Source organism: Saccostrea echinata, unplaced genomic scaffold, assembly GCF_033153115.1.
Source record: "Saccostrea echinata isolate AGI-Se365-2 ecotype Australia unplaced genomic scaffold, CSIRO_AGI_Sech_v1 ptg000052l, whole genome shotgun sequence".
Taxonomy (NCBI): Eukaryota; Metazoa; Mollusca; class Bivalvia; order Ostreida; family Ostreidae; genus Saccostrea; species Saccostrea echinata.
The window spans coordinates 16535544-16557153 of NW_026889801.1; the positions used below are offsets into that span (position 1 = coordinate 16535544).

The window sequence follows — 21610 nt, forward strand, 5'->3', positions numbered from 1 at the left end:
TTCGACGGGATCTCGAAAGATTGCAAAGGTATGACAAATTAAGGAATCAGTTTCTTACACAACGCTTTACTCTTTAATTTTAGAATGTCCCTTCGATTATATATGTTTGAATTGTTCAATTCCGTGTAGATACCCAGGTTATTGTAAGTCATGCCAAAACATACATGTATGCATCTATACAGAGGAATACTTTGACATACACGTCTCTACAGCATGCAAAGATTGGGCAGGTTTGGAATAAATACTTTACAGTAGAATATTAATATTATCTACCTATGCAATTACCAAATGTATATTAAACAATGTTTCTGATATTTTTAATTATTTTTTCAGTGTAAACTACAATGTCCACGTTAGTACTAGAACATATTTCTTCCACGGAATTAAATATATAGACTTTCAACTTTTTTACAAAGTCCCGCTCTTAAATTTCGTGTATACTTTTTAAAGTGGTATGATAAGAATAAATATTGTAAAGGTATTTGGAAACTTCATATCATATAGGTTAAATTTTCATTCTTGTGTCACAGACATATGAAAAATTCCTTGATCAAGCTCTTTTATTTTTTTTATAGTGCGCCTTCCCATTTATAAAGATACGGTCTTAATGTAGTTATAAAAGAACATACTTACTCAGCTAGAAAGATAACTGATTTAAAATCTAGGGACAATCTTCATCCAATTCCGAAACAAACTACACATCCTGCTAAAAAGACACTAGATGAGCTGAAATCTGCAAAAACCAAACAAATCAAAGTAGGAATCACAAACAACTCAGATTCTCATTGGTGTTGTGGATGCTCTTTGCTTAATACTTCTCGCCGTTGGATTTAAGTCTATCTAAAAATGTGAAGAATCCCTATCTGAAAAATACGAAAGAAGTTAAGACACCGACATGTCAAATATGAGAGTCGAACTGAAAGGAATAGCTTGTACGAAGATCTGGACGAAAGGGAAACTTGCGATTCCAAAGACAAAAAGAACGAAATCAACACTGAAAATGATTACATTAATATTCTCAAAATCACAAAGTTAGGAGGAAACAAAAATGATGACAGAGAATCCAAACGTCTATGACGCTTTAAATTGACATCCTGTGCTAATAGGTACACGGGAATATGTACGTAGTACTCGTAAATTCTTAAAATGGTTAAATAGCAAAGATCCTAAGAAAGACATTGGAAAAGAATGTGTAGTGAGGGAAAGGGATAAGGCTTTTGAAAATGACAGCAGTACTTGAATACTACTTCAAATTTATGCTTGCAAATAAAACATCCTAACAGACTCATCGTCATTAACTATTAGGCATTCAAAACCGCCAAGTAGACCTGGTAGAATCTTGAATTATACTTGTAGTGACTATACTTAATCTAAAATGTATTACTTTGATTAACCATAACGGCTTGAAACTTTTTATCAGACTGTGGTTTACTTTATAACTTTCTTCCAGATCTAAAAGTCTCTTTTTGTCGAAGTCAATAAACAAATTCATTTGGGGAAAATAATCTTAATAAACAAGCAAAATTTTCCTAGTATACAAATTGCAGCTGGGAATAGTAGGAAATGAAATATAACAATTTAACTTTTAACAGGTTGTGACCAATCTCCAAAAAGGAACATAATAACCTGATTGGGATTTTTATCCCAAATGGGATATAAATTTATTTGCAAGAAATAAAAAAAAAAATATCTGGGCTCTAAATAACATAAATTCGCATCAAGATGCTTATCAAGGAATAACTTTTGATTAACAAGTTTTTCTGTATGCCCATTGTAAAGGAGATTGATCCATCGGAAGTTCTTTAACTTCCTGGGGATCAATCTTACAAACTGTCGGGTTGCAGAAAAAACCTGCTTGCTAAAACTTTTTCCTTTTTAAGTATTTTAATGCAGATTTATGACATTTGTAGCCAAAATTCACATTTTTATTTTTTATACTGTAAATTATTTATATCCCGTTTGGGATATAATATCCGAAACGGGTTATTATATCCTATTTGGGTGACTGGTACCTACCTGTGTAAAGTTAAAACACTTCAATCTAAAATACTGAAATACAACCGGTATATTTTGAACTGCTGTCAGTTGAAAATTCTATAATCAATTGATTCTACAATATTGGAGGGGTTAATACCAAGGATATACAAAAAATGTTGATTTGTCCATTATTTATAGCAAATAAACAGTTTTCTTATGCAAGTTGAAATAATTCTAAAAATAATTTTATCAAGGTCTCTACATACCAGAATGATATACAGTAAAACTCGGTTATAGAGAAGTTCTGGGGACCTGAGAATTTACTTCGCTATATCCGTAATTCGTTATACATGTGTATCCATATAACAAATTCGTTAAAGTATACATAGCGACTTAGCAATATAGATTTTTATAAAGAATTTCGCCAGGGACTTCCCTACATCCGTAAATTCATTATATCCGTGTTCGTACTTAACGAGTTTTACTGTACTCTATCATTAATCGTATGTTTATGGAAGAAAATCAGAGTTTGTAAAAATGTTGTTTATTGTTATTTTAAGGCAGTATAGACATCGTACATGTATATTCGTTGTTGTCATATTCAATCGTACATTAAATTAGTATTTTGTTCATACATGTACTAGCTTAATTGTATGTGTAATTGTTATTAAGTTTTGCTTAGTTTTGTCACTTTGTTGTATACTTTTGTAAAGGAATATGAAGCTTAGTCACTTTATAAGCTCATCGGTGTTATTATGTGATTAATCTCCTTAATTTTTTTTCTGGTAAGCTAAAATATCAATAATTGTTACATTTCAATAAAAATACTTAGCATAATAAATTGTTATAATAAAAAAATTATATATTAGAAATCAGTTATCTATAAAATGTTTATATGTCTGTAGTTATTAATAGTTATTCATCTATAATATGTTTATACGGTGGACTGTTAGTCCTCTAATATGTGCAAAAAAAAATTTCCAATACAAGAAAAAAAAATGTCTTTTTGATAAATATCACAAAAGATAAATATAACTCAGGTTGAACTTTTTCACATTTATGCAAAAGATTATATGACCGATAGAATGAAAAGAAAACTGTTACAGATGACCTTAACACAAAGAATTAATAAATTATTAATATGTAGCAAAATGTCCAATAGCAATACTTCAACAAAGTAGCAATGAGTGAATGAGTTTTGATTTAAATTAAAACAAATGTAAAACTTTTTTTTTTCATGCACATACATTAAATGGCCAATGGTAATAAAAATTATGATTTTAGTAATAGTTACAAAATATCAAAACAGTGTCGTGATTATCAGGAAATGAGAAGCCGTCAATAAACATGACAGATTTTTCATGTCATCAGAACATATATTTATTGCATTTAAAGCCTTCTTGTTCATATATTCTGAAAAATCGCTTTTATTTAATTAAGATTGTTTTTTTTTCTTATATGATCAAATGCATGTTTATAAACAAAAAAAAACAAAAAACAAAAAACAAAAAACAACAAAAACAAATTAGTCAAAGTGGTAGCATCATATTTTTTTTTCATTTCTTGAGGAATCATGAACAATAAAGCTACAAGCTTCAACTGTCCTTTGAAAAGTACTCTTGCACAGATTAAGTACAAATATTTTATTTCGATGTTTATCATACTGATCGGTATTTTGGAAATTTAGAAAAAAGGAAACTATATATTGTTGCGAATATTCAATGGTATGTTCCTTACCAATACCCTTTTGTTATGTACAATCATTTATACGTATGATAAAGATTTTTGTAAATCAATGAAACTATCAAATTCTTAAATCATATCAAGAAATTTTTTTTCGATAATGCAATGACAAACCAACTTAATTTTAATCAAGAAATTGAATATCAAAGCATATTATTATACCATATTAAAGGATATAAGCGTACATCTAGTGACACTATTGAGCGTGATGGATATTTTCTAACGGATTACAAAAAGCTAGTAGTATATAATATACCCATTCAAACGGTCCTTCCATCTAAACAAATACAATAAAACAATAATATTCGCCAGAGAACGTTTATTAGAGTATTTGTTAAGTTTATGTTACATATTTAGTGCTAGGTGATAGGCACATAAATAGCAAAGTCCGTAATTGGAAGATTAAAGTTTAGATAAAAATTTTCAAAAAAATGGATATAAATATATGCATAATTCCTTTTAAAGTTCGATATTTTAATTTCAGAGGAAATAAAATATCTTCAGGCAGTCAATTAAGAACGTTCTGAATGACGTTTTAAGATAATAATTTTTTACACTGTTTTTGAATATATATTGACGATATGAAAGTTGAAAGATAACAATAAGCAATTTTAATATTCTAAATGTATATTATAATTTAAAAATAATTTTTCTATCATTAAGAAATAAGTTGATAATTGTACTCAGGAACTCCAATTATTAAATTTATAAAAATACTGAACTTCCTGTTTTATAAAAGCAATTGAAATATTTGTGCAAAACACTCTTTTTTTTCTGTAAAGTTATAACTCGAATGACTTACACAGGGAATCGATGTTTGATAATTGCTCCAAAAAGATGCAGCAGTTACAGATGTACTTTTTCTTGTGCATTGTTTTTGTTTCATTGAAGATTGTGCTTTGTTCCATTAAGAACTGTGATTTGTTTTAATTTCTCTCTCACAACGAAAGACATTTTACCGTTGCCTTAACTATAAGGTACAAGATATTATTATCAATGATAAATATAATATTTTTCAGACATGCTCAAAATGGAAAATGCAAAGGTTTGAAACTCTTTTATTTTGCTTGAAGTTTTTCCTGCTTCAAATAATTATTGTCAGTTTCAGTATGAAATTAAAGCTGTATTTCTGTTTTAAATCTGGTAACATTTTTAAACATTGTTTGGTAGTTTGTTTCCCATGAGCAAATGTGTGACCTATTTTACTCTAATTTTTGTCTTAGTAAATGTAAAATCTATTTAATAAAATAAACCTTGCGCTAGACAATTAAAACGTGTTCCTTTCAGAATGCCTCCCGGGATACATAGGACAACATTGCTCCCACAATTGTAGGTACCCAAGTTATGGCAAAGGATGTCAACATGTTTGTAAATGTGATCCATCAGTCTGTCACGTGGCCTCGGGATGTTCGCAATCAAAAGGTAAATCTCAGTATTGTTTCCAGACAAAATTTATTTTTAAAAAGTATTAAGATTAGTGATTTGCAAAAGGAGCATTCTAATATTGATACATAAAAATTTTACAGACCGTTCATTCAACAAAGTATTCAAACGGTTAAATCAGACAAAGGGCATGAAAAGAAAAATTAAATTATTTCCTTTTACAATCAAAATAAAAAGTAGACACCTTTTTTTCTATTTTGAGTTTCAGAATGTCAACCCGGTTATTTTGGAGTAAACTGCCTTCATGAATGCCGATATCCAAATTATGGTGTCAATTGCCAATTATTCTGCTTGTGTGATGAACAATTATGTGACAGGAAAACCGGATGTGCACATATTTCAAGTAATAATTTTATATTTATTACTTCCTTAACTTACGTTCTAATTGTAGAAATTCCTTAATAACACTTATATTTATCTCAATAGGTTTTTTATCAAGTATGAGAGAAAGAGATAGATGATTTTTTTTAATAAAAACCACAACCGTGAAGTTAAATGGAAGAAAAAAAACTAGAAGAGTAGTAAACTTTATATAGTATCGATATAGTTATCTGTTTCAGCTATATACAAGAACACAACTAGAGAAACCACTACAGTGGCTAGGCATATGATCACCGAAAAGCACACATCATTTCAATCTACTATTTCTCAGCTTAACATAGGAACACAGCGCATCACAACCATCAAATATTCTACTAACAATTCTCTCGAGGAAAGATTCACCAAGGTCACATTATTTAAGAATATATCAGTATCCAAATCTTACAACTCTTCTTCAGAGTCAACTGAATCCTCGGGAATTTTCAATAATGTGCGATTCCGTAGCAATATATCTGATCAATTACTTATCAACAATCCGCTTTACCTAATTCTTGCGATAGGATTTACAGTATCTTTTATGGTAGCTGCTATTTATGCAATAAACAAATGTCGGAAAAGAAGAGGAGTTATTGTAAATGACTTCGTAAATGATCAAAACGTTCCTGTATATTACGAACCAATACAAGCGCTTGTACACGATAAAAACTTATTAAGACTGCCTGTCCCTGAGTCAAACACAATGTCCTATGATGAACATCAACAATCTGAGGCAAATCCGTACGAAACAATTGAAAACGATGAGGAAGATTCAACGATTCCTCAGCTTGACAGATATCCTCCGCAGAACCATCAGCCATCAACACTTCTCATGCCTAAGTGTGAGCAGCCTAGTCGAGTAATTGATGAAAACACCGACTCTGATGGATATCAGTGCCCTTGCCCTCCTGAAAAAGGACGTGAAGGACATGATTTTAATAACGAATATTTAATTGTAGTGTAAATTCTTTATACGAGCATATATATACATTTTTTCTTCTTTTTTGAATATATTGTATTTGCTTTGTAAAACAGAAAACTTATTTTATTTTCCTCATCCAACAAATTTAAGTGTTTTTATCTCTACAAACAAACCTTCTCTCGGATTAAAGTATGTCCTTATTGTTTACCCCCTTTTCCTTTCACACGAAAATCGTCTGAAAATATTATAAAGAAAATCAGAAGAATGAATTTTTATGGAGTTCTGGAGGAAAAACGCCTATTTCCATCACCGTTAAAAAATTATTGTAGCAAAAATCAAACATGCACGCTGAATTATTTATATATTAGGTGGAGCAGAATATATGATTAGTGTTCTCACCTAGTATTAATGGTTTGACAACAGTCATAATGCTTTTTCAAAATTCTAAATACATTGTATGCAATATTTAAAGGGGAAAAGATTTACAATATTATCAGTTTGATAACTGTCATAATGCTCTATTTGTAATCCCAAATGTGCAATATTTAAAGAAACAAAAACAAAGATTTACTATATTCGTATTTCATTTCATTTTCACGATTCATCATGTAAGGTATTTCCATCCTCCTGTGATCTCACAGGTTTTTGCCAAAACTGTTTTTAATTTATATTCATAGCCAATAGATAAATACTGCTTCTCAATAGGTGTAGTAAAGAATATTGTTAAGTAAGATATTGAATAAAATATATATTTCCTTTACGTAATCAATTATTTGATCTTTTAAAAATGTTGCTAACGGCAATAACTCCTTCTCATGCACCTTCATTCAGGCATTTTATTTTCTTCATTGTATTTTCAATGTAAAATGGATTCCCTGATATTCACATTTCAGATATATTTATATAAAAGCAATTATTTTGGAACTTTTAACTTCAAAATAGTGTATTTGAACCAGTTTTTACATAATTTTTATTACCGGTATACTATTTACTAAAAATGTATTATTTTTCATATTGACATATACTTCTGTTTATTTACGTCTTGTGCCTTAAAAATATGGCAACCTATAGATTTTTGTGATTATTTGTTAATTTAAACTATATTCTGTGAAAATAAATGAAGTTTTCCTACTTTGAACCATTAAAATTGATGGTGGAAATACCTTAATATAAATCTTCTTTTTATTAAAGAGGAATGTTAGAGTATTTTTGAATGATATGGAAGACTTCCATACGCTAAAACTTGCTATGACATACATGTATATATAGATTTTAATTCAGCTTTAAAAGGCTACTTACAACACACTTCAGTCATTTCTCAGTGATTCAATATTTTACAAACATTCAGAGACATATCAATTTCTTTTTTTTTCCCAAGATATCTTCTGAAGAGAGTGTTTGCATTGCATGTTTTTAGAACAAAGTATTACCTATATGATGTTTATTTTTCTTCCTTCTTCTTCGTCTCTTTTTGGTACCTTAAAGGTTAAAACATTTATGAAACTTAAGATCCTATTCTTAAAAGCTGATTTGAGAAAAAGAAGAGAAAGTTCTTCCATGACTTTTATTTATTTATTTTTTTTTTCAATTTATAAATCGAATGCAATATATTTGTTTTGATCAAAATATAGAACGTTATCTTAATTGTCTACGAAATACAGAAAATGATCTAAATTGTCTATGACGTCAGAAAATATTCAGTTTGCTATGGTAACTCACTGAAGGTATCTGGCATCCTAGGATAGCTAAAATATTAAACAAATCAATTAAATATTCAAAAGATTCTCATTTTTTATGGTAAACAAAAATTGTTCCTCTTTAAAATTTTACGCTATACAATGTATCGGTTAAATATTATTTTCATTATTTTGTTGCTGCTTCCCGTTTTTGTATTCTATGGGTAGAAGTGTTTAGAAATCTAAGTAAATGTACTTATATGATTTGTAAAATAATAATAATAATAATAATAATAATAATAATAATAAATTTCAACCTTTCTGAAAGTGCATTTTCTCCCTTATCCGTCTCCATTCCATCTGAAGTAGCTGTGTCAAGAAGGTCTTGAAAACAAGAAAGGTGCAAAAATTGAGCTTTTTACAGATAACAATGATCTATTCATTTGCTCTAGAGTTGCCAAAGTAATCCTAACTTCGCGGGTTTGAATTGAACGGTGGGATATTGAGACCGATCCTTCGAATAAGACAACATACACCGAGGTCCAATGTCGTAGAAGGTACTGGCACAAAAAGATACCTCACAGTTCAAAGGTTTTAAGTGCCGAATACGGGGCTAAATTTTCAGCCCTCTACTGGCAAGTCGTGACCTTTTAATATAAGTAAAAGATTCTCGAAGGGAAGTTAAACAAACTTCTTCTCTTATCCAAAATGAATAGCATATACGAGGATTGTCCCAGAAAAACGCGAACTTTTTTAATATTTCATAAACTACCTTACCAAAATTATTCAGTTCTGGCACAATATTGGGAAATGATATTTTCGTCATTTTTACCAAATACTGCAAAGTTGGAATGTCACATGCATTTAGAAACAGCATTTAAAGGGTGTTAAATATCAGTGGTCGGCGCACGGCAATTTTTTGACTTTCAGAATTAACATTGCCATCTAAAATTTTCTTTATTACAAGGCTATACGGAAACATAATGTAACAAAAATTACATCCATAGAAACTGTACGATCTAAAGTACTTGTGTGTAAAAAATTAATACTTTGACATCATAAATAACAAAAAAATATGACGTTATATGACAAAACACTATTAGTTAGATATTGTCAAAAACGGCTAAGTCGGGCAAGGAAAGTCGGAAAAGAGGTTCAAAGATGGATGGACTGGTTATCCCATGGAAGAAGCGTCTGGTAGGCCAACAAAAATGACGACAGACTGAAGTCTAGCGCTGGACGTTATACGTGGAGACGGTGTTAACTATGCGAGTAGTTAAGTTTATGATCGGGGTTGGAAAATTGTCTATTATAAGAATTAATTCCTTGATTTATTCTTAACTGTAGTTCGCGTGAAATGGATAGCTTGGTTACTAAAAATAATCAAATGAAGTTTCGAATTTCTGCTTCGAACGAATTTTTAAAGACGCACGATTCCTGAACAAATCCAAAAACTCCATGAGCTACGTTCTGACTTCGTCGGTGTTGCGCCGGGAGCTACTTTGAATGGGTGATTTATCAGAGAGAAAATGTTATTTATAGAGATATTTTATTGAAATTTCTGTGAATTATGTAAAAAATGTTGATTATAGTGCATGCCAATTTTTAACTTTATAATATTAGTGAAACGAAAAATATTGAAAAAAGTTCGCGTTTTTCTGGGACAACCCTCGTACATTTATATTTCCTGGCCAAGTTGTTAGGCAATTTGACATGCAATATACCTGGTTAATGGTTATAAATGATTCAGTTTTCGATTGTTTTTATAATTCTTTTTGTTGATTTGTTAACAATGTGAATAAAAAAAATCTATTTCTTTGATGAATTTTCAATCAAGTCCCAAAACTAATCGCATCATTTACTGAACAAATATATTGAGTCAATATTCTTGTAGCCAATGTGTCTTTATTCATAATGTATGAGGGTTGTCCAAAAAGTTCGTGGACAATGGCGTTTTTGCCAAAATGAATGGCTCAAGATGTGCTTATTGTACACCAAAATATTAGTTATGAAAATCCAAGTCGGAATAGTTTGGTTTTTATTGTTTGAACTTAATATTTTTGTGAAAATGTCGGTCATTAAAGGTCGCCGATAGTGCGCACGGACCAGCGTTAAAATGCCTGAACTTTTAAATAAAGTGATCTGATTGAAATGATTATTTTCTTTTTAAAACGAGTCAAAGCTGAATATAAATTCAAATTATCACAAATAAAGCGGTTATCGCCATTTTCTGATACCTTTAGTATCGCTTACTAAATAGACAATGAAAATATTAAGTGAAAACCGCAAGAAGTATGTTTCAAAAATTGACAGAAAAAGCGATGTCGGCCATCCGAACGGGACAGCGTCCAATCATACAATTATTGTTAATATGGTTGAAACGTCGTCAAAAACAAACTATTTATTCAAACAACTTAAATTTATTGGAAAATATTTAGTCTAGTGATTTGTAATTGGTGTATACGATTTTTCAACGGTGTGTAAAATTTCGGAGACACTACAAGAAGTGGAAACCACTGTTATTTGATGAAAATAGGATATATTTCTATTCATGACGTTGTTATAAATATAGCGCCGTCGGGCTGGGCTGTGCATCGTGTATTTACGAAGTGTTGATATTGATGACGCTCGTAAATTATTGTGCATTGTTTTGAATCTTAAAATTTAAATTAATTATAATCTATGCATAAATATTTTTGCACACATTTGGCAATGTGGCATAATAAAGAAAAATAGCGTGCGTCTATGAACATGCGATAAAAATTCAAAATTCATATTTCTGACATTATCATGAAATAAGCGTTACGTCAGACTGGCCATTGCGACTTGCATATACAAAGTATTTACACCTATAATGTTCAGTAAATAGTGTGCATTGTTTTAATTTTTTGTACATTTACTCAATCATGGTCTATATTAAGATCGCACATGTTTGCCATTTCGGACTTTATAAAGAAAATTAAGCATATGTCCACGAACTTTTTGGACAACCCTCGTACATCAAAGTCATTCAATCGGCTCTACCTGATGTTCATTCTATTTTTATCGCACAATTAAGAATGAATTTTAAATACAATATATATATATATATATATATATATATATATATATATATATATATATATATATATATATATATATATATATATATATATATATATATATATATATATATATATATATATATATATATATTCTTTGATTTTTTTTCAATTTTTGGTCTGCAAAAATTATACACATTTAAATCATATTTGATTTTTATTATATAAATTATCAAATAGAGAAAATAAGAAAATGAAAGAAAAAAACTCCAATTATACAAAATTCCTTTTCTAAAGAAGTGAGAGCAAAATATCACAAATAGAAAAAAAACTAGATAAATAGAAAGGCTTACCTGAGTTTATATAATTTGAACTTCCACTGGAAAAAAAGTAAAAGGTAACCAGAAGGTATAAACACCATATGTAACTCTCTTTAGCAATGAACAAGATTTTAAAAAATGTAAATAAAACAAATGTACCACTAATGCTCTTTTATGTGTCGGAATATTTGTATGTTAAATTATTAAAGATTAAAAAAAAACAAGAGAAGTAACTCTTGAAATAACTCTTACCTGCTATAAACATGTTTCGATGGTGTTGCTTGGTATACAAATTCTAAACGAGAGAGGTGTCTTATTACATGTACGCCCACACAGTATTAAAAAAAAGATATTTTACATTTATTACTGTTCGTGCATGGTGAATATCATACTCCTCATGTGATGTGGTTTAACCATCGTATTGATTGAAAAACAGCAATAATTGTTTTATTATATGATTTAATATTGATCAAATTATACGACCTTTATTAAACAGTTCATGACATCTTACTTGTTTACATTTGCTGAAGATCTAACCGAACACAACGAGAGAAGCAGAGTTAATTAAACATTGCCAGTCGTATAAATTCTGATTTTTAAATGTATTTTAGTTGCTGTGATAAAAAAAAAATGTCAGGATTTGCAAAGTATGCAGCTTCTAGCTTGTCTAACATTTACTTGTTTTAGATACGTATTGCCAGAGAAGTCTTGTCAATAATCAATTTTGTTGTTGTTTTTTTTTTTTTTTTTTTTTTTTTTTTTTTTTTTTTTTTTTTTTTTTTTTTTTCATTATGATATATCATGCGAAAAAATTGCACGTAAATGTTGATATATATTCAAGTTTTATGATATTTATATTGTTGATCATGAACCTCCTTACCTCTGCCATAGACTTCAATTGATGTTATATTGCCACTTGTCCTACAAAGAAATGTTGAGAAGAAAATCAAAAATACCTTTATTATTACCTTTTAAATATTTAGAGAAGAATATAAAACATTTATTGTCAATTCTAACCGTTTTTCGTCGAGTGCGTCCTCCTTGGTTGAAACAGCTCCACAAGCTTTAATAGATAATGATATTCACTCAAAAATTATTCAAAGTTTTAGCTCTTTACATTGCAGTCTTTTCTTAGTCATTAGTTTTGTTTTTATTTTTTCTCTCCTTGCTACCCACATCAAATTAACTTTTGCATAGTGTCATAGATCATGTCAAAGATAGCATATCTTTTCTAATTATGCATTCTTTTACAAGAGATCATTTACGATTTATAATTACGTTTTATTAATTTCAAAAAAAATAGTTTTTAGCGTACCATCTGAAGTTTCATTATTCAAAGGTAAAGCCTCTTCCCCATTAACCTGAGCTTGTCCGTGTGAATTTTGGCCTTTTTAGAAAAAAAAAAACACACACACAAACACGCATTAAATTCCAGTTTTGCATTAAAACATTTTGGAAACGTTAAATAATGGGTTTAAAAGCTGCCATTATGTTCAAAATTGGCACTCTTAAAGATTCATGTCATTGTATCTTTAGAAAGAAATACGTACCTCTTTGATGATTTCTCAATTCAAATTTTCCTGAAAATGAAGATGATATTCCTGATATAGCAATATATAATCAATAGAGACAGAACATAGTAACGATATAAAATTCGACATACCTGTTGTTCGTCTTGACCACCAGCATATAACAGCAATTATTATACAGGAACATATAGCAAGAATAATCGCTATTATCATCCACTCATTCTGCGATTCCGTTGAGCTGAAATAGTAATGAATGTGATTAACTTAAAACTTAAATAAAAGATGATGTCCAGAAAGACAAATACAGATCCTTTTTATTACCTTTTACAATCCCCTAGTGTGTTTTCTTTACTCTTCTTAACGTCATAGCATCTGGGGTCTTAAAAAGTAAAACCATTCTAAGCATTTGAATTATTATCTTCGTATTTATGATGTTTTACAAAAATTTAAATATAGATATTTTTGATATATATATATATATATATATATATATATATATATATATATATATATATATATATATATATATATATATATATATATATATATATATATATATATATATATATATATATACACACATTAACGATTCAAATTACATATTACGAGTTTGCAAAAAAACAAAACAAAACAAACAAACAAACAAAAAACAAAAAAAAGATAAAACATACTTTTTCTCTCTTGTCTTTAACTTTTAGAACGTAAATGTATTTTATAGTTTTTAAACAAAACATTAAAGGACTTACATTTGAAAGACTCCGAGGAATTGTACCTAAGCGGACAGGAATTAACATCAGTTGTACAGTCCTTCTGAACATCGTTGACGATTTTCCCAATAACAGTGTCATAGTACCCACAATATCCTATGATTATAATTCACCCTCAGTATCTAATATTCATGTAAGACAGTATCATATACATAATATCTTGTAATCATGTTAGACAGTGTCACAATGCCTAAAGTACCCCGAATCTGGTAATATAATATTACATTATCCACAGTAAATTGTAGTCATGTGAGACAGCATCGTATTAGACACAGTGTCTAACAATCATATAAGAAGTAATGCATATATTATCCGAAATATCTTGTAATTATGTAAGAAGTAATAGACTACCTCGCGTGCGATCCTGTTATTCATGTAAACAGTACAATATTACCCAAAGTGTCTTTTTATCATGTCAGATCCAATTTTATTACCAAATTGAAAGTGCTTTAGTCATGTTAGACTCACAGTGACTTGTAATGATTTAAGACAGTAATACATTTAATTATCCACAGTCTCTTGAATTCAGGTAAGACATTATTTCATTATCCTCAGTGTCTTGTAATTGTGAATGGCATTACAATGCTATCCACAGTATTCAGTAATTTTGAGAGACAATATCATAACACAATATCTTGTAACCATGAAAGACAGTATTCAGCCTGAAGTCATGTAAGAGAATATCATATTTTCCCAGTTTCTAATTCATATAAAACATATCATGTGAACCCAAATTAATGTGCCCTGTAATCATTCAAAGATGACATTTTATTACCCAAATTTCCTATTACTTTGTAGCACAGTATCGCAGTAACAGTTTTATCTTGTAAAACTCAGTCATTAAAGCTTGACATGAATTGATATGATAACTTTGGTTCAACAACGCTTGTTAACAATATATATATATTTTTGAATTTATTATTATTATTATTTTTTTTTTTTTTTTTTTTTTTTTTTGGATTCAGATTACGGTGAAAACGAAAAGGAAAGAAAAAAATGTTGCAAATTACAAAGTTTAATTATACATGAAGAAGATAATTAAAAACAAAATCAGCACATATCATTTTTACTGCTTGTAGGTTGCTGTAAGGTGCGATCAGCTGACAGGTGCTACTTGCTTTAAATACCTGATGACTCTCTCTCATACTTACTCTCTTTTTGTTATAGTTGCAAAGTAGACATCAACAATTTAAAGAAACCTCAATGTAGTAGCATTGCAATGCATATATGCAAATTCACTTCTCAGAAATTATTACATATTCATTTCATTTAAAAGGCTGAAATGCTTAATTGTCGTTCTTTTGTGCACTACAATACATCATTAGAAAATCACAATACTCCTGGTCAGTGGTCAGTGATGACATCTTTTTAAAAAAAAATATTAGGCAAAAAGGGTTCGATCTTAAGGACCCTCTATACACTGCACCCTAATTTCAGGGTGCTTTTGTTTAGTTAGACTGACCCACAATTTGACACAAAACAGAAAAAAAATCATCTGCACTGTATGACATAATTTAAAATAAATCCACGTATTCAAAGCATTATATTAGACCAAGATAGAGTAGCTAAAAACTATATTTGCTGGTATTTTCTCTATTTGAGCAAGCAAAAGCGATTTGTCCTTATTTTTAAACAAATTCATGTTTTTAAGTAAAGCCCTTCCTTCAATAATATGAAGTATCACCTGTAAGAATCCATATTGGAGCGCACACTTCAACCGTCCCATTACCCCACTGATTTACCAAACAATGGTACACGAATCTGTCCGGCTCAGGGACACATGTTTGTATATTTGCTAGTGCATCACACCTTTTCCTTTTGGCAGCATGCAGCCATGCTTCTTCTGTCATCGGGCATTGTTTCACTCCTTTTATAGTTGGAAATGATTCAATACATTGTTTAGCAAAACAGGTCTTATACTGTAATGTAAACAAAAATATTTTTTTACGATATGTCAATAGCTTAATAAGTATACATGATTCAATCTGAGAAAATGATTCTACATTTTTATTCTTCCCCGCTTGGATTTTCAAGTATATTATATTTATTTTCATCAAATTACATTTTTGTGTGACAAAATGTGTTATATATGCAATCATTACAATGTATACCGTTTGAGTACATGATTGCCTTATTATCGCTAAATACTTGTTGGAATTCGACATTGAAATAAGATAAAAAGAAGGTGTTTCTTTTTATCAAATCATGCATAATAGCATTTTTAAATTTTCACCTATTACCTTGAGAGTGAACAATATAGCTGAAGCCAAAGCTAGAAGATACTGCAGAGTCATTCACGGGCTTCCCTACTTTTGCCTGTAAACAATCAAAATAGGTCACATTTGAATACCAGTCAAAACATCGCAGTCAATATCTAGGATGAATATACGCGCTATATCTGTTCACAGGTTTAGTAACATTTTTTCACACTGAATATATGATACATGTATATTCTTCCTGATTATAGATGGAAAATGCGCTGTTGAAGTAAAAAAAAAAATTACTTACATCTTAAGAAAATAAATGAAAGCGCCAACCCCTGTTGTAAAATGGCGTACATATTTGTAATTCCAAATGACAAATTTAATAAAATATACTAACCGACAATTTTTGTCAACATTTTTACAGGGAGTATCTTCTAACGCTCTTAATCCTTTTCTCCAGCAATGACTCCAGCAAGGGCTGCGATGAACTCTTCAGTTATACGGCTGTGTTTGACGGTGTATTAAGTGCTTGTTAAAAACATAGATAGTAAAGTTTTCCGGAACCTACCGGCATATACTCAATTTATTAGTGACAGCTAAACAAATTTAGAAGACAACAGAAAATAATGGACAATGCTTTTCTTTAATAAGTGATGCATCATTTATCATATTTTTAACGATATAGACAAAATTAGCGTAAGGGGTACTTTTTCATATTTAATATTTTAGACATACAATATAACACTCACTGTACGAATATTACAGGGTTATTAAACTTATATTGGTGAGTATTGGTACGAGCTGGTTGTACAAATGCACGAGTTTGCGAGTGCATTTGTACAGCCAACGAGTGGCAATATTCACCAATATAAGTTCAATTACTCCTTTATTATATAGCTAAAATAAACATCTCCCAACGATTTATATTAATTATTTCAGTTAAATCTCAAATAAATAAGATTTTTTTGTATCGGTATTTAAATTGACGTCTGTCCTGTATGTGTTTAATATCGCATCATTACATTGACCTTACCAAGCTGTATAATTTTCTTATTGAGGTTTTTATTGAGGCTAATACGTACTAAATTATTAATAAATAATTTCAATTTTGTGTGAAAATAAACACATCTTACCTAGCTGCCACTAATCTCTCATAAATTTCCCTTTGAGAGATATCGACCAGACAACATTTTTTTGTTTACAATGGGGGTTCGATATTTTAAGTTAAATTTAACGCTCGTATTCGAAATGTTTCGGGTATACTCATTTACGCAATACAAACTAATGCTAAGACATTGAACGCTAAAATTCTCTAGACTTTTAGTAGTTTTTCATTAAAGACTATTTATTAGATATATAATACAGAAAATTTATTAGAATACATGTGCATATAACTGTATGAAAAAGGTGAAGATAAAAAACAGTGATCCATCTCAAAAAATCATAACACAATACAAATCTGTGAAGAGGGCGTAATGCAAGAACCACTGGAAATTCCAGAGGTAGTATCAGGTGTCTAGAGGGGTAATTAAGCATCCCCTTTTGCAAGATAATATTTAAAATAAAGGTAATTTGTACTGACCATTAATTCCCGATAGCAATTTAACTTTGGGACAAAATGGGTCAACGACATTGGTTACATTGGACAATGTTGACAAATAATATAAGTCCATTATCATTGTGCTCATTGGCCCAATGTACGCCTGATATGTTAGACAAACTTTGGTCCAATATGAAGTGTGTTTTTACATGTGAGTTTAGGCTAGCAATAGGCGTTTCTACGCATATGAGCTAATAAAAAAGCATCAGAGGTATATCTACTATACAGAGATTTTAATTCATTTTCTTATAATTTAATTTTGGTTGTAACGCGTCATTTGATTGGATAACAAAATAGTTTACATGCACATCGCATAACCTCTGTTGCATACGTCATAATGACTTACCTCAAAAACGCATCAATCCGCCTCACGTTACATTTTTAAAATGCGTACAATTGAAGGTGGAAATGTCTTATTTTCTACACTGAATAATGGAAAATTGAATTATTAGGAATGGATTTAATAACTACCCAATTATACTTGTATAACCTGGGTTGGAACATTTCAGTAGAAGCCAATATGTGACTGTACATTTCGTCATCAATTCAGCAGGAATAAAAAAGGCTTGTCTCGATACATACTGTTGCGGGTAACAAAATGTACTGATAGACAATAATATGTGCAGTAATGGTAGGTACATGTTGTCGTCGAAAACAATAAGTACGAAACGACAATATGTACCATAAAAAACTGTGTTTTGTTAACAGAGAAAATTTCAAAATCCACGACAAAGAACACTTCATAATGTTTCCCTTGTGATAACATGGATAAGTTATGGTGAACTGTTTGATTTTTCAATGCTGATTGAGTTAGTATCTTTCTCTCCATACGATATTATAAAAGTCGTTTTCGAAATGTAAAATTAAAAAAAAAATCTGCATGTAGCAAAAAAAAAAAAAAAAAAAAAAAAAAAAAAGAGTACAGAGCGTTGTATGACCCAAACTTTGTCATCATATTGCTATATTTGATAACAAAGTGTACATCTTCATATCTAATCACTCCACAATCACTGCGACTTATGAAAAACAAGCATCATTTGTCCCCATATTGTGTCGATAACGTCAGACTCAGCTATTTTGCATAATTACGTGTATGTAATCTGTTGAAAGTGCAAATATGGCGAGTTTGTTTTATTTTCTCATGACCTCACAAGATACAAAGTACAAGTATTAATCAAATATAGTGAAATAATATATATCCAGAGTTGAGTAAGATTAATGTAGACCTCACACTTTTTAGAAGTGTCGAGAAGATGGGGAAATCTGCGTTCATTTTATTAGTTATCTTTCATGCTGCGAAATGCCTTCTAGCCCCTCAATCCGACAATGAAACTAATACTGGACCTTTTCCCCATTCTCATTTGTCGGAGACTTCGGGGGCCTCATTGGATACCAGCATTCTCCACGAAATTCTTTCACAGGAAACTGCACTGAGAATTCACCTGCAGAAAAACGTGGAGACAATGATGAATGAATTTGCAAGCCTTAAAGCATCTATGACAAACGAAATAAATTCTTTGAAACAAGATATTGCAGAACTGAAGACTGAGAACTACGAACTTCGCCAGAATTTTACTGCTTTGAAATCTTTCTGTAGTCAGGAATTTCAAAAAAATGCTTCTTCTCCTGCAGTGTATTTGGATGATCTTAATGCAATAAGCAATCTAAAGAAACAAGTGAGATATTTGTCACTATCTCTTTTGGACCTACAAAAACAATCCAGTGTATTTAATGATACTTTACAAGAGAGTTTCAGGAATATGTCAGGAAATATGAATTCAGGTTTGAAAGACGTTATGATAGATATCCTTAGCGTTAAGGAGGAACAGAACAAAATAAAATCCTCACTTGCGAGTTTGGACAAAACACATACACAGTTGACTTCATCTTTAAAAGGTTTGTAATTCCATTTAAGCTGTTTGTTTTAAAACAAGCATTTTCCAAATTACATGTATTTGTAAATGTTAGAAGGTGAAATCAGATATCAGATGTATTTAATTATATTTGGTGTGCAGTTTTGAAATATACTAATGTTTTAATTTTGGCATTATTCGTGAAATAATAATAAATAAATATAATAAACTAATTGAAAGAAGGTAATAAATGAATCTTTTAGTGCTTGAATCCACTCAAATTTATAGAGTTTTGTGAACACAAAAATGTCATATTGGTAAGAAACCAAAAACAGTGTAATTTTTAAAAAAAAAAATGCTACTTAATATCTTTCGAATAGTAATTGTGCAACACATATCTAAGACAATATTAAACAATATAAATAATTTGCACTGCAATTCAACACGATTTACCGGTTCTTGTCAACTATATGAGTTATTTTCATTTTCGCAAATTCTGCTGTGATGGAAATCCTTAAATTAAGATAGTTGTCACCCTCTTACCATCCCCTCAAAGTCAGGATCCTGAGTCCATTATCAATTGTACCCTATAATCACATTTTATTCGGGTTTGCTTTTAGCAAAGCACCGATTAAATTGAGGCATTCGTAAGTAGACAGAAAATGTAAACAATAAGTAAACAGTGACGCCCTCAATGCACGTGACACAGGTTATTTGTTCAAAAAAGCTTATAATGCGATTGGTTGCGAGATTGAAAAAAACAATGAGTGTTTGTAATTTCTTTGAAAAACGTCGCTGCACTCAGCCTTTGAAAAAAATAAAGAATTTTGAAAGGATGATGCGTCTGCAAATTGACTCAGGAACCCTTATGTCCTTATCTTGTGAAGATGCTTCCTTACAGTTATGTTTAAAATGATAATGAATTCTTCTTTCAGACATGATAATTGTAAGATGTATCAAATCTGTTTTAGGTGAATTGAATATGACATTACATGATCTGAAAACTAGTCTCGGAAGAACAGAACGTCAACAGGTTGATCTGGTGAATTCTTTATCTGCTCTTGAATGGAACATGTCGTCTCTAGTTCAATCAGGTATATCCTTTAGATCAGTTGATAATTTATCATGCTGTAGCAATGATAGGAATTCTACATGCCAAACCTTTGTATGTACAGAAAAAAATCAAATCCCTTTTTCATTTCATCTGTTGACAGGATCATTCATCTTCTTGCCAATTCAGGAACTTACTTAATTTAGATTGTGATTTTTATTCGCAAAAGGGGGGATATTCAAACGATCTAGTATTTTTTTTATAACCCTTTATCCATTCTTTACTGCAGAAACACTCAAAATTGGATTTACAGCTTCAATGTCAACTTCTGACATGAGTACCACACCTGAACGACGACTGGTCTTCCCGCATGTTATACTAAACGAAGGAAACGGATACAATTCTAACGATGGTATCTTTACAGCCCCTGTAAATGGTCTTTATCTGTTCTATTCGTCTCTCAGTTCTTATTCTTCTGACACCTGTTATTGTGACATAGTTCAAAATGGCAGTATTAAGGTCAGAATATACACATATGCAAACGGTAATGCACCAAATCAATCGGCTGCAAACATGGCTTTGCTCTTACTTCAAAAGAATGACAGAATTTGGTTGAAAATGGCATTTGGGACTCGGATTTACTCAGACACAAACTCTGTTTCAACATTTTCAGGATACTTAATACATGTGGCCTGAAAATCGAACAATATAAAAAGTACAATAGTTCAAATGTAAATATATAATAAACAAATAGTGTGTTTTGTGGAATTTAGACAGGGTTACTCTCTTTGTGTCTATTTTTGTTACATTTAACAACAGATACCAATGATGGTAATTATTCCATTATTTAAAAAAAAATTCACATAGGAAACAACTTATAGCGATTTGGGAGACGAGAAAACAAACAAACAAAAAATCAAAAAAACAAAAACAAAAACAAAATAAAAAACAAAAAACAAAACAAAAAACAAAAAAACAGAAAAAACAAAAACAAAACGCATGCTCATTTAACTTTCAAAACTTTTAGTTAGACTTAGTGGTGCATTTATCTACAGTGTATTGTAATATTTTTATTCAAAAATTTGAATTGACAAAAAGCATATATTTGTATGCTGTTAAAGTTTATT

The 21610-nt window shown here is 30.2% G+C and overlaps 2 protein-coding genes across 2 annotated transcripts; one reads left to right on the forward strand and one right to left on the reverse strand.

The window, feature by feature from the left end:
• Positions 1-5617: 5617 nt before the first annotated feature.
• On the reverse strand, positions 5618-16502 carry LOC133203828 (uncharacterized). The gene is made up of 17 exons (XM_061339616.1): positions 16377-16502; positions 16016-16091; positions 15460-15694; positions 13755-13871; positions 13330-13387; positions 13143-13246; positions 13030-13059; positions 12795-12866; positions 12497-12542; positions 12360-12400; positions 11732-11774; positions 11513-11538; positions 8436-8502; positions 8162-8187; positions 7873-7920; positions 6616-6677; positions 5618-6428 (listed from the first exon to the last, which is right to left on the reverse strand). Exons 2-16 carry the CDS (start codon positions 16067-16069, stop codon positions 6640-6642), a joined length of 1005 nt encoding a protein of 334 aa, XP_061195600.1. The 5' UTR covers positions 16070-16091; positions 16377-16502; the 3' UTR covers positions 5618-6428; positions 6616-6639.
• Positions 16503-18832: 2330 nt separating this feature from the next.
• Positions 18833-21179, forward strand: LOC133204000 (uncharacterized). The gene is made up of 3 exons (XM_061339788.1): positions 18833-19475; positions 20404-20526; positions 20773-21179. The coding sequence occupies exons 1-3, from the start codon at positions 18833-18835 to the stop codon at positions 21177-21179; spliced, it is 1173 nt and encodes a 390-aa protein (XP_061195772.1).
• Positions 21180-21610: the final 431 nt, after the last annotated feature.

What these genes read in the sequence shown, in the direction of transcription:
- LOC133204000 (XM_061339788.1), top strand. Translation starts at nt 18,833, where the DNA reads ATGGGGAAATCTGCGTTCATTTTATTAGTTATCTTTCATGCTGCGAAA. An exon ending in GTTGACTTCATCTTTAAAAG is followed by an intron (nt 19,476 to 20,403) that starts GTTTGTAATTCC and finishes AATCTGTTTTAG; the next exon opens with GTGAATTGAATATGACATTA. An exon ending in GTCGTCTCTAGTTCAATCAG is followed by an intron (nt 20,527 to 20,772) that starts GTATATCCTTTA and finishes TCTTTACTGCAG; the next exon opens with AAACACTCAAAATTGGATTT.
- LOC133203828 (XM_061339616.1), bottom strand. Translation starts at nt 16,069, where the DNA reads ATGACTCTGCAGTATCTTCTAGCTTTGGCTTCAGCTATATTGTTCACT. An exon ending in AATTGAAGTCTATGGCAGAG is followed by an intron (nt 11,775 to 12,359) that starts GTAAGGAGGTTC and finishes TCTCTCGTTTAG; the next exon opens with AATTTGTATACCAAGCAACA. An exon ending in TCGAAACATGTTTATAGCAG is followed by an intron (nt 11,539 to 11,731) that starts GTAAGAGTTATT and finishes CTTTTTTTCCAG; the next exon opens with TGGAAGTTCAAATTATATAA.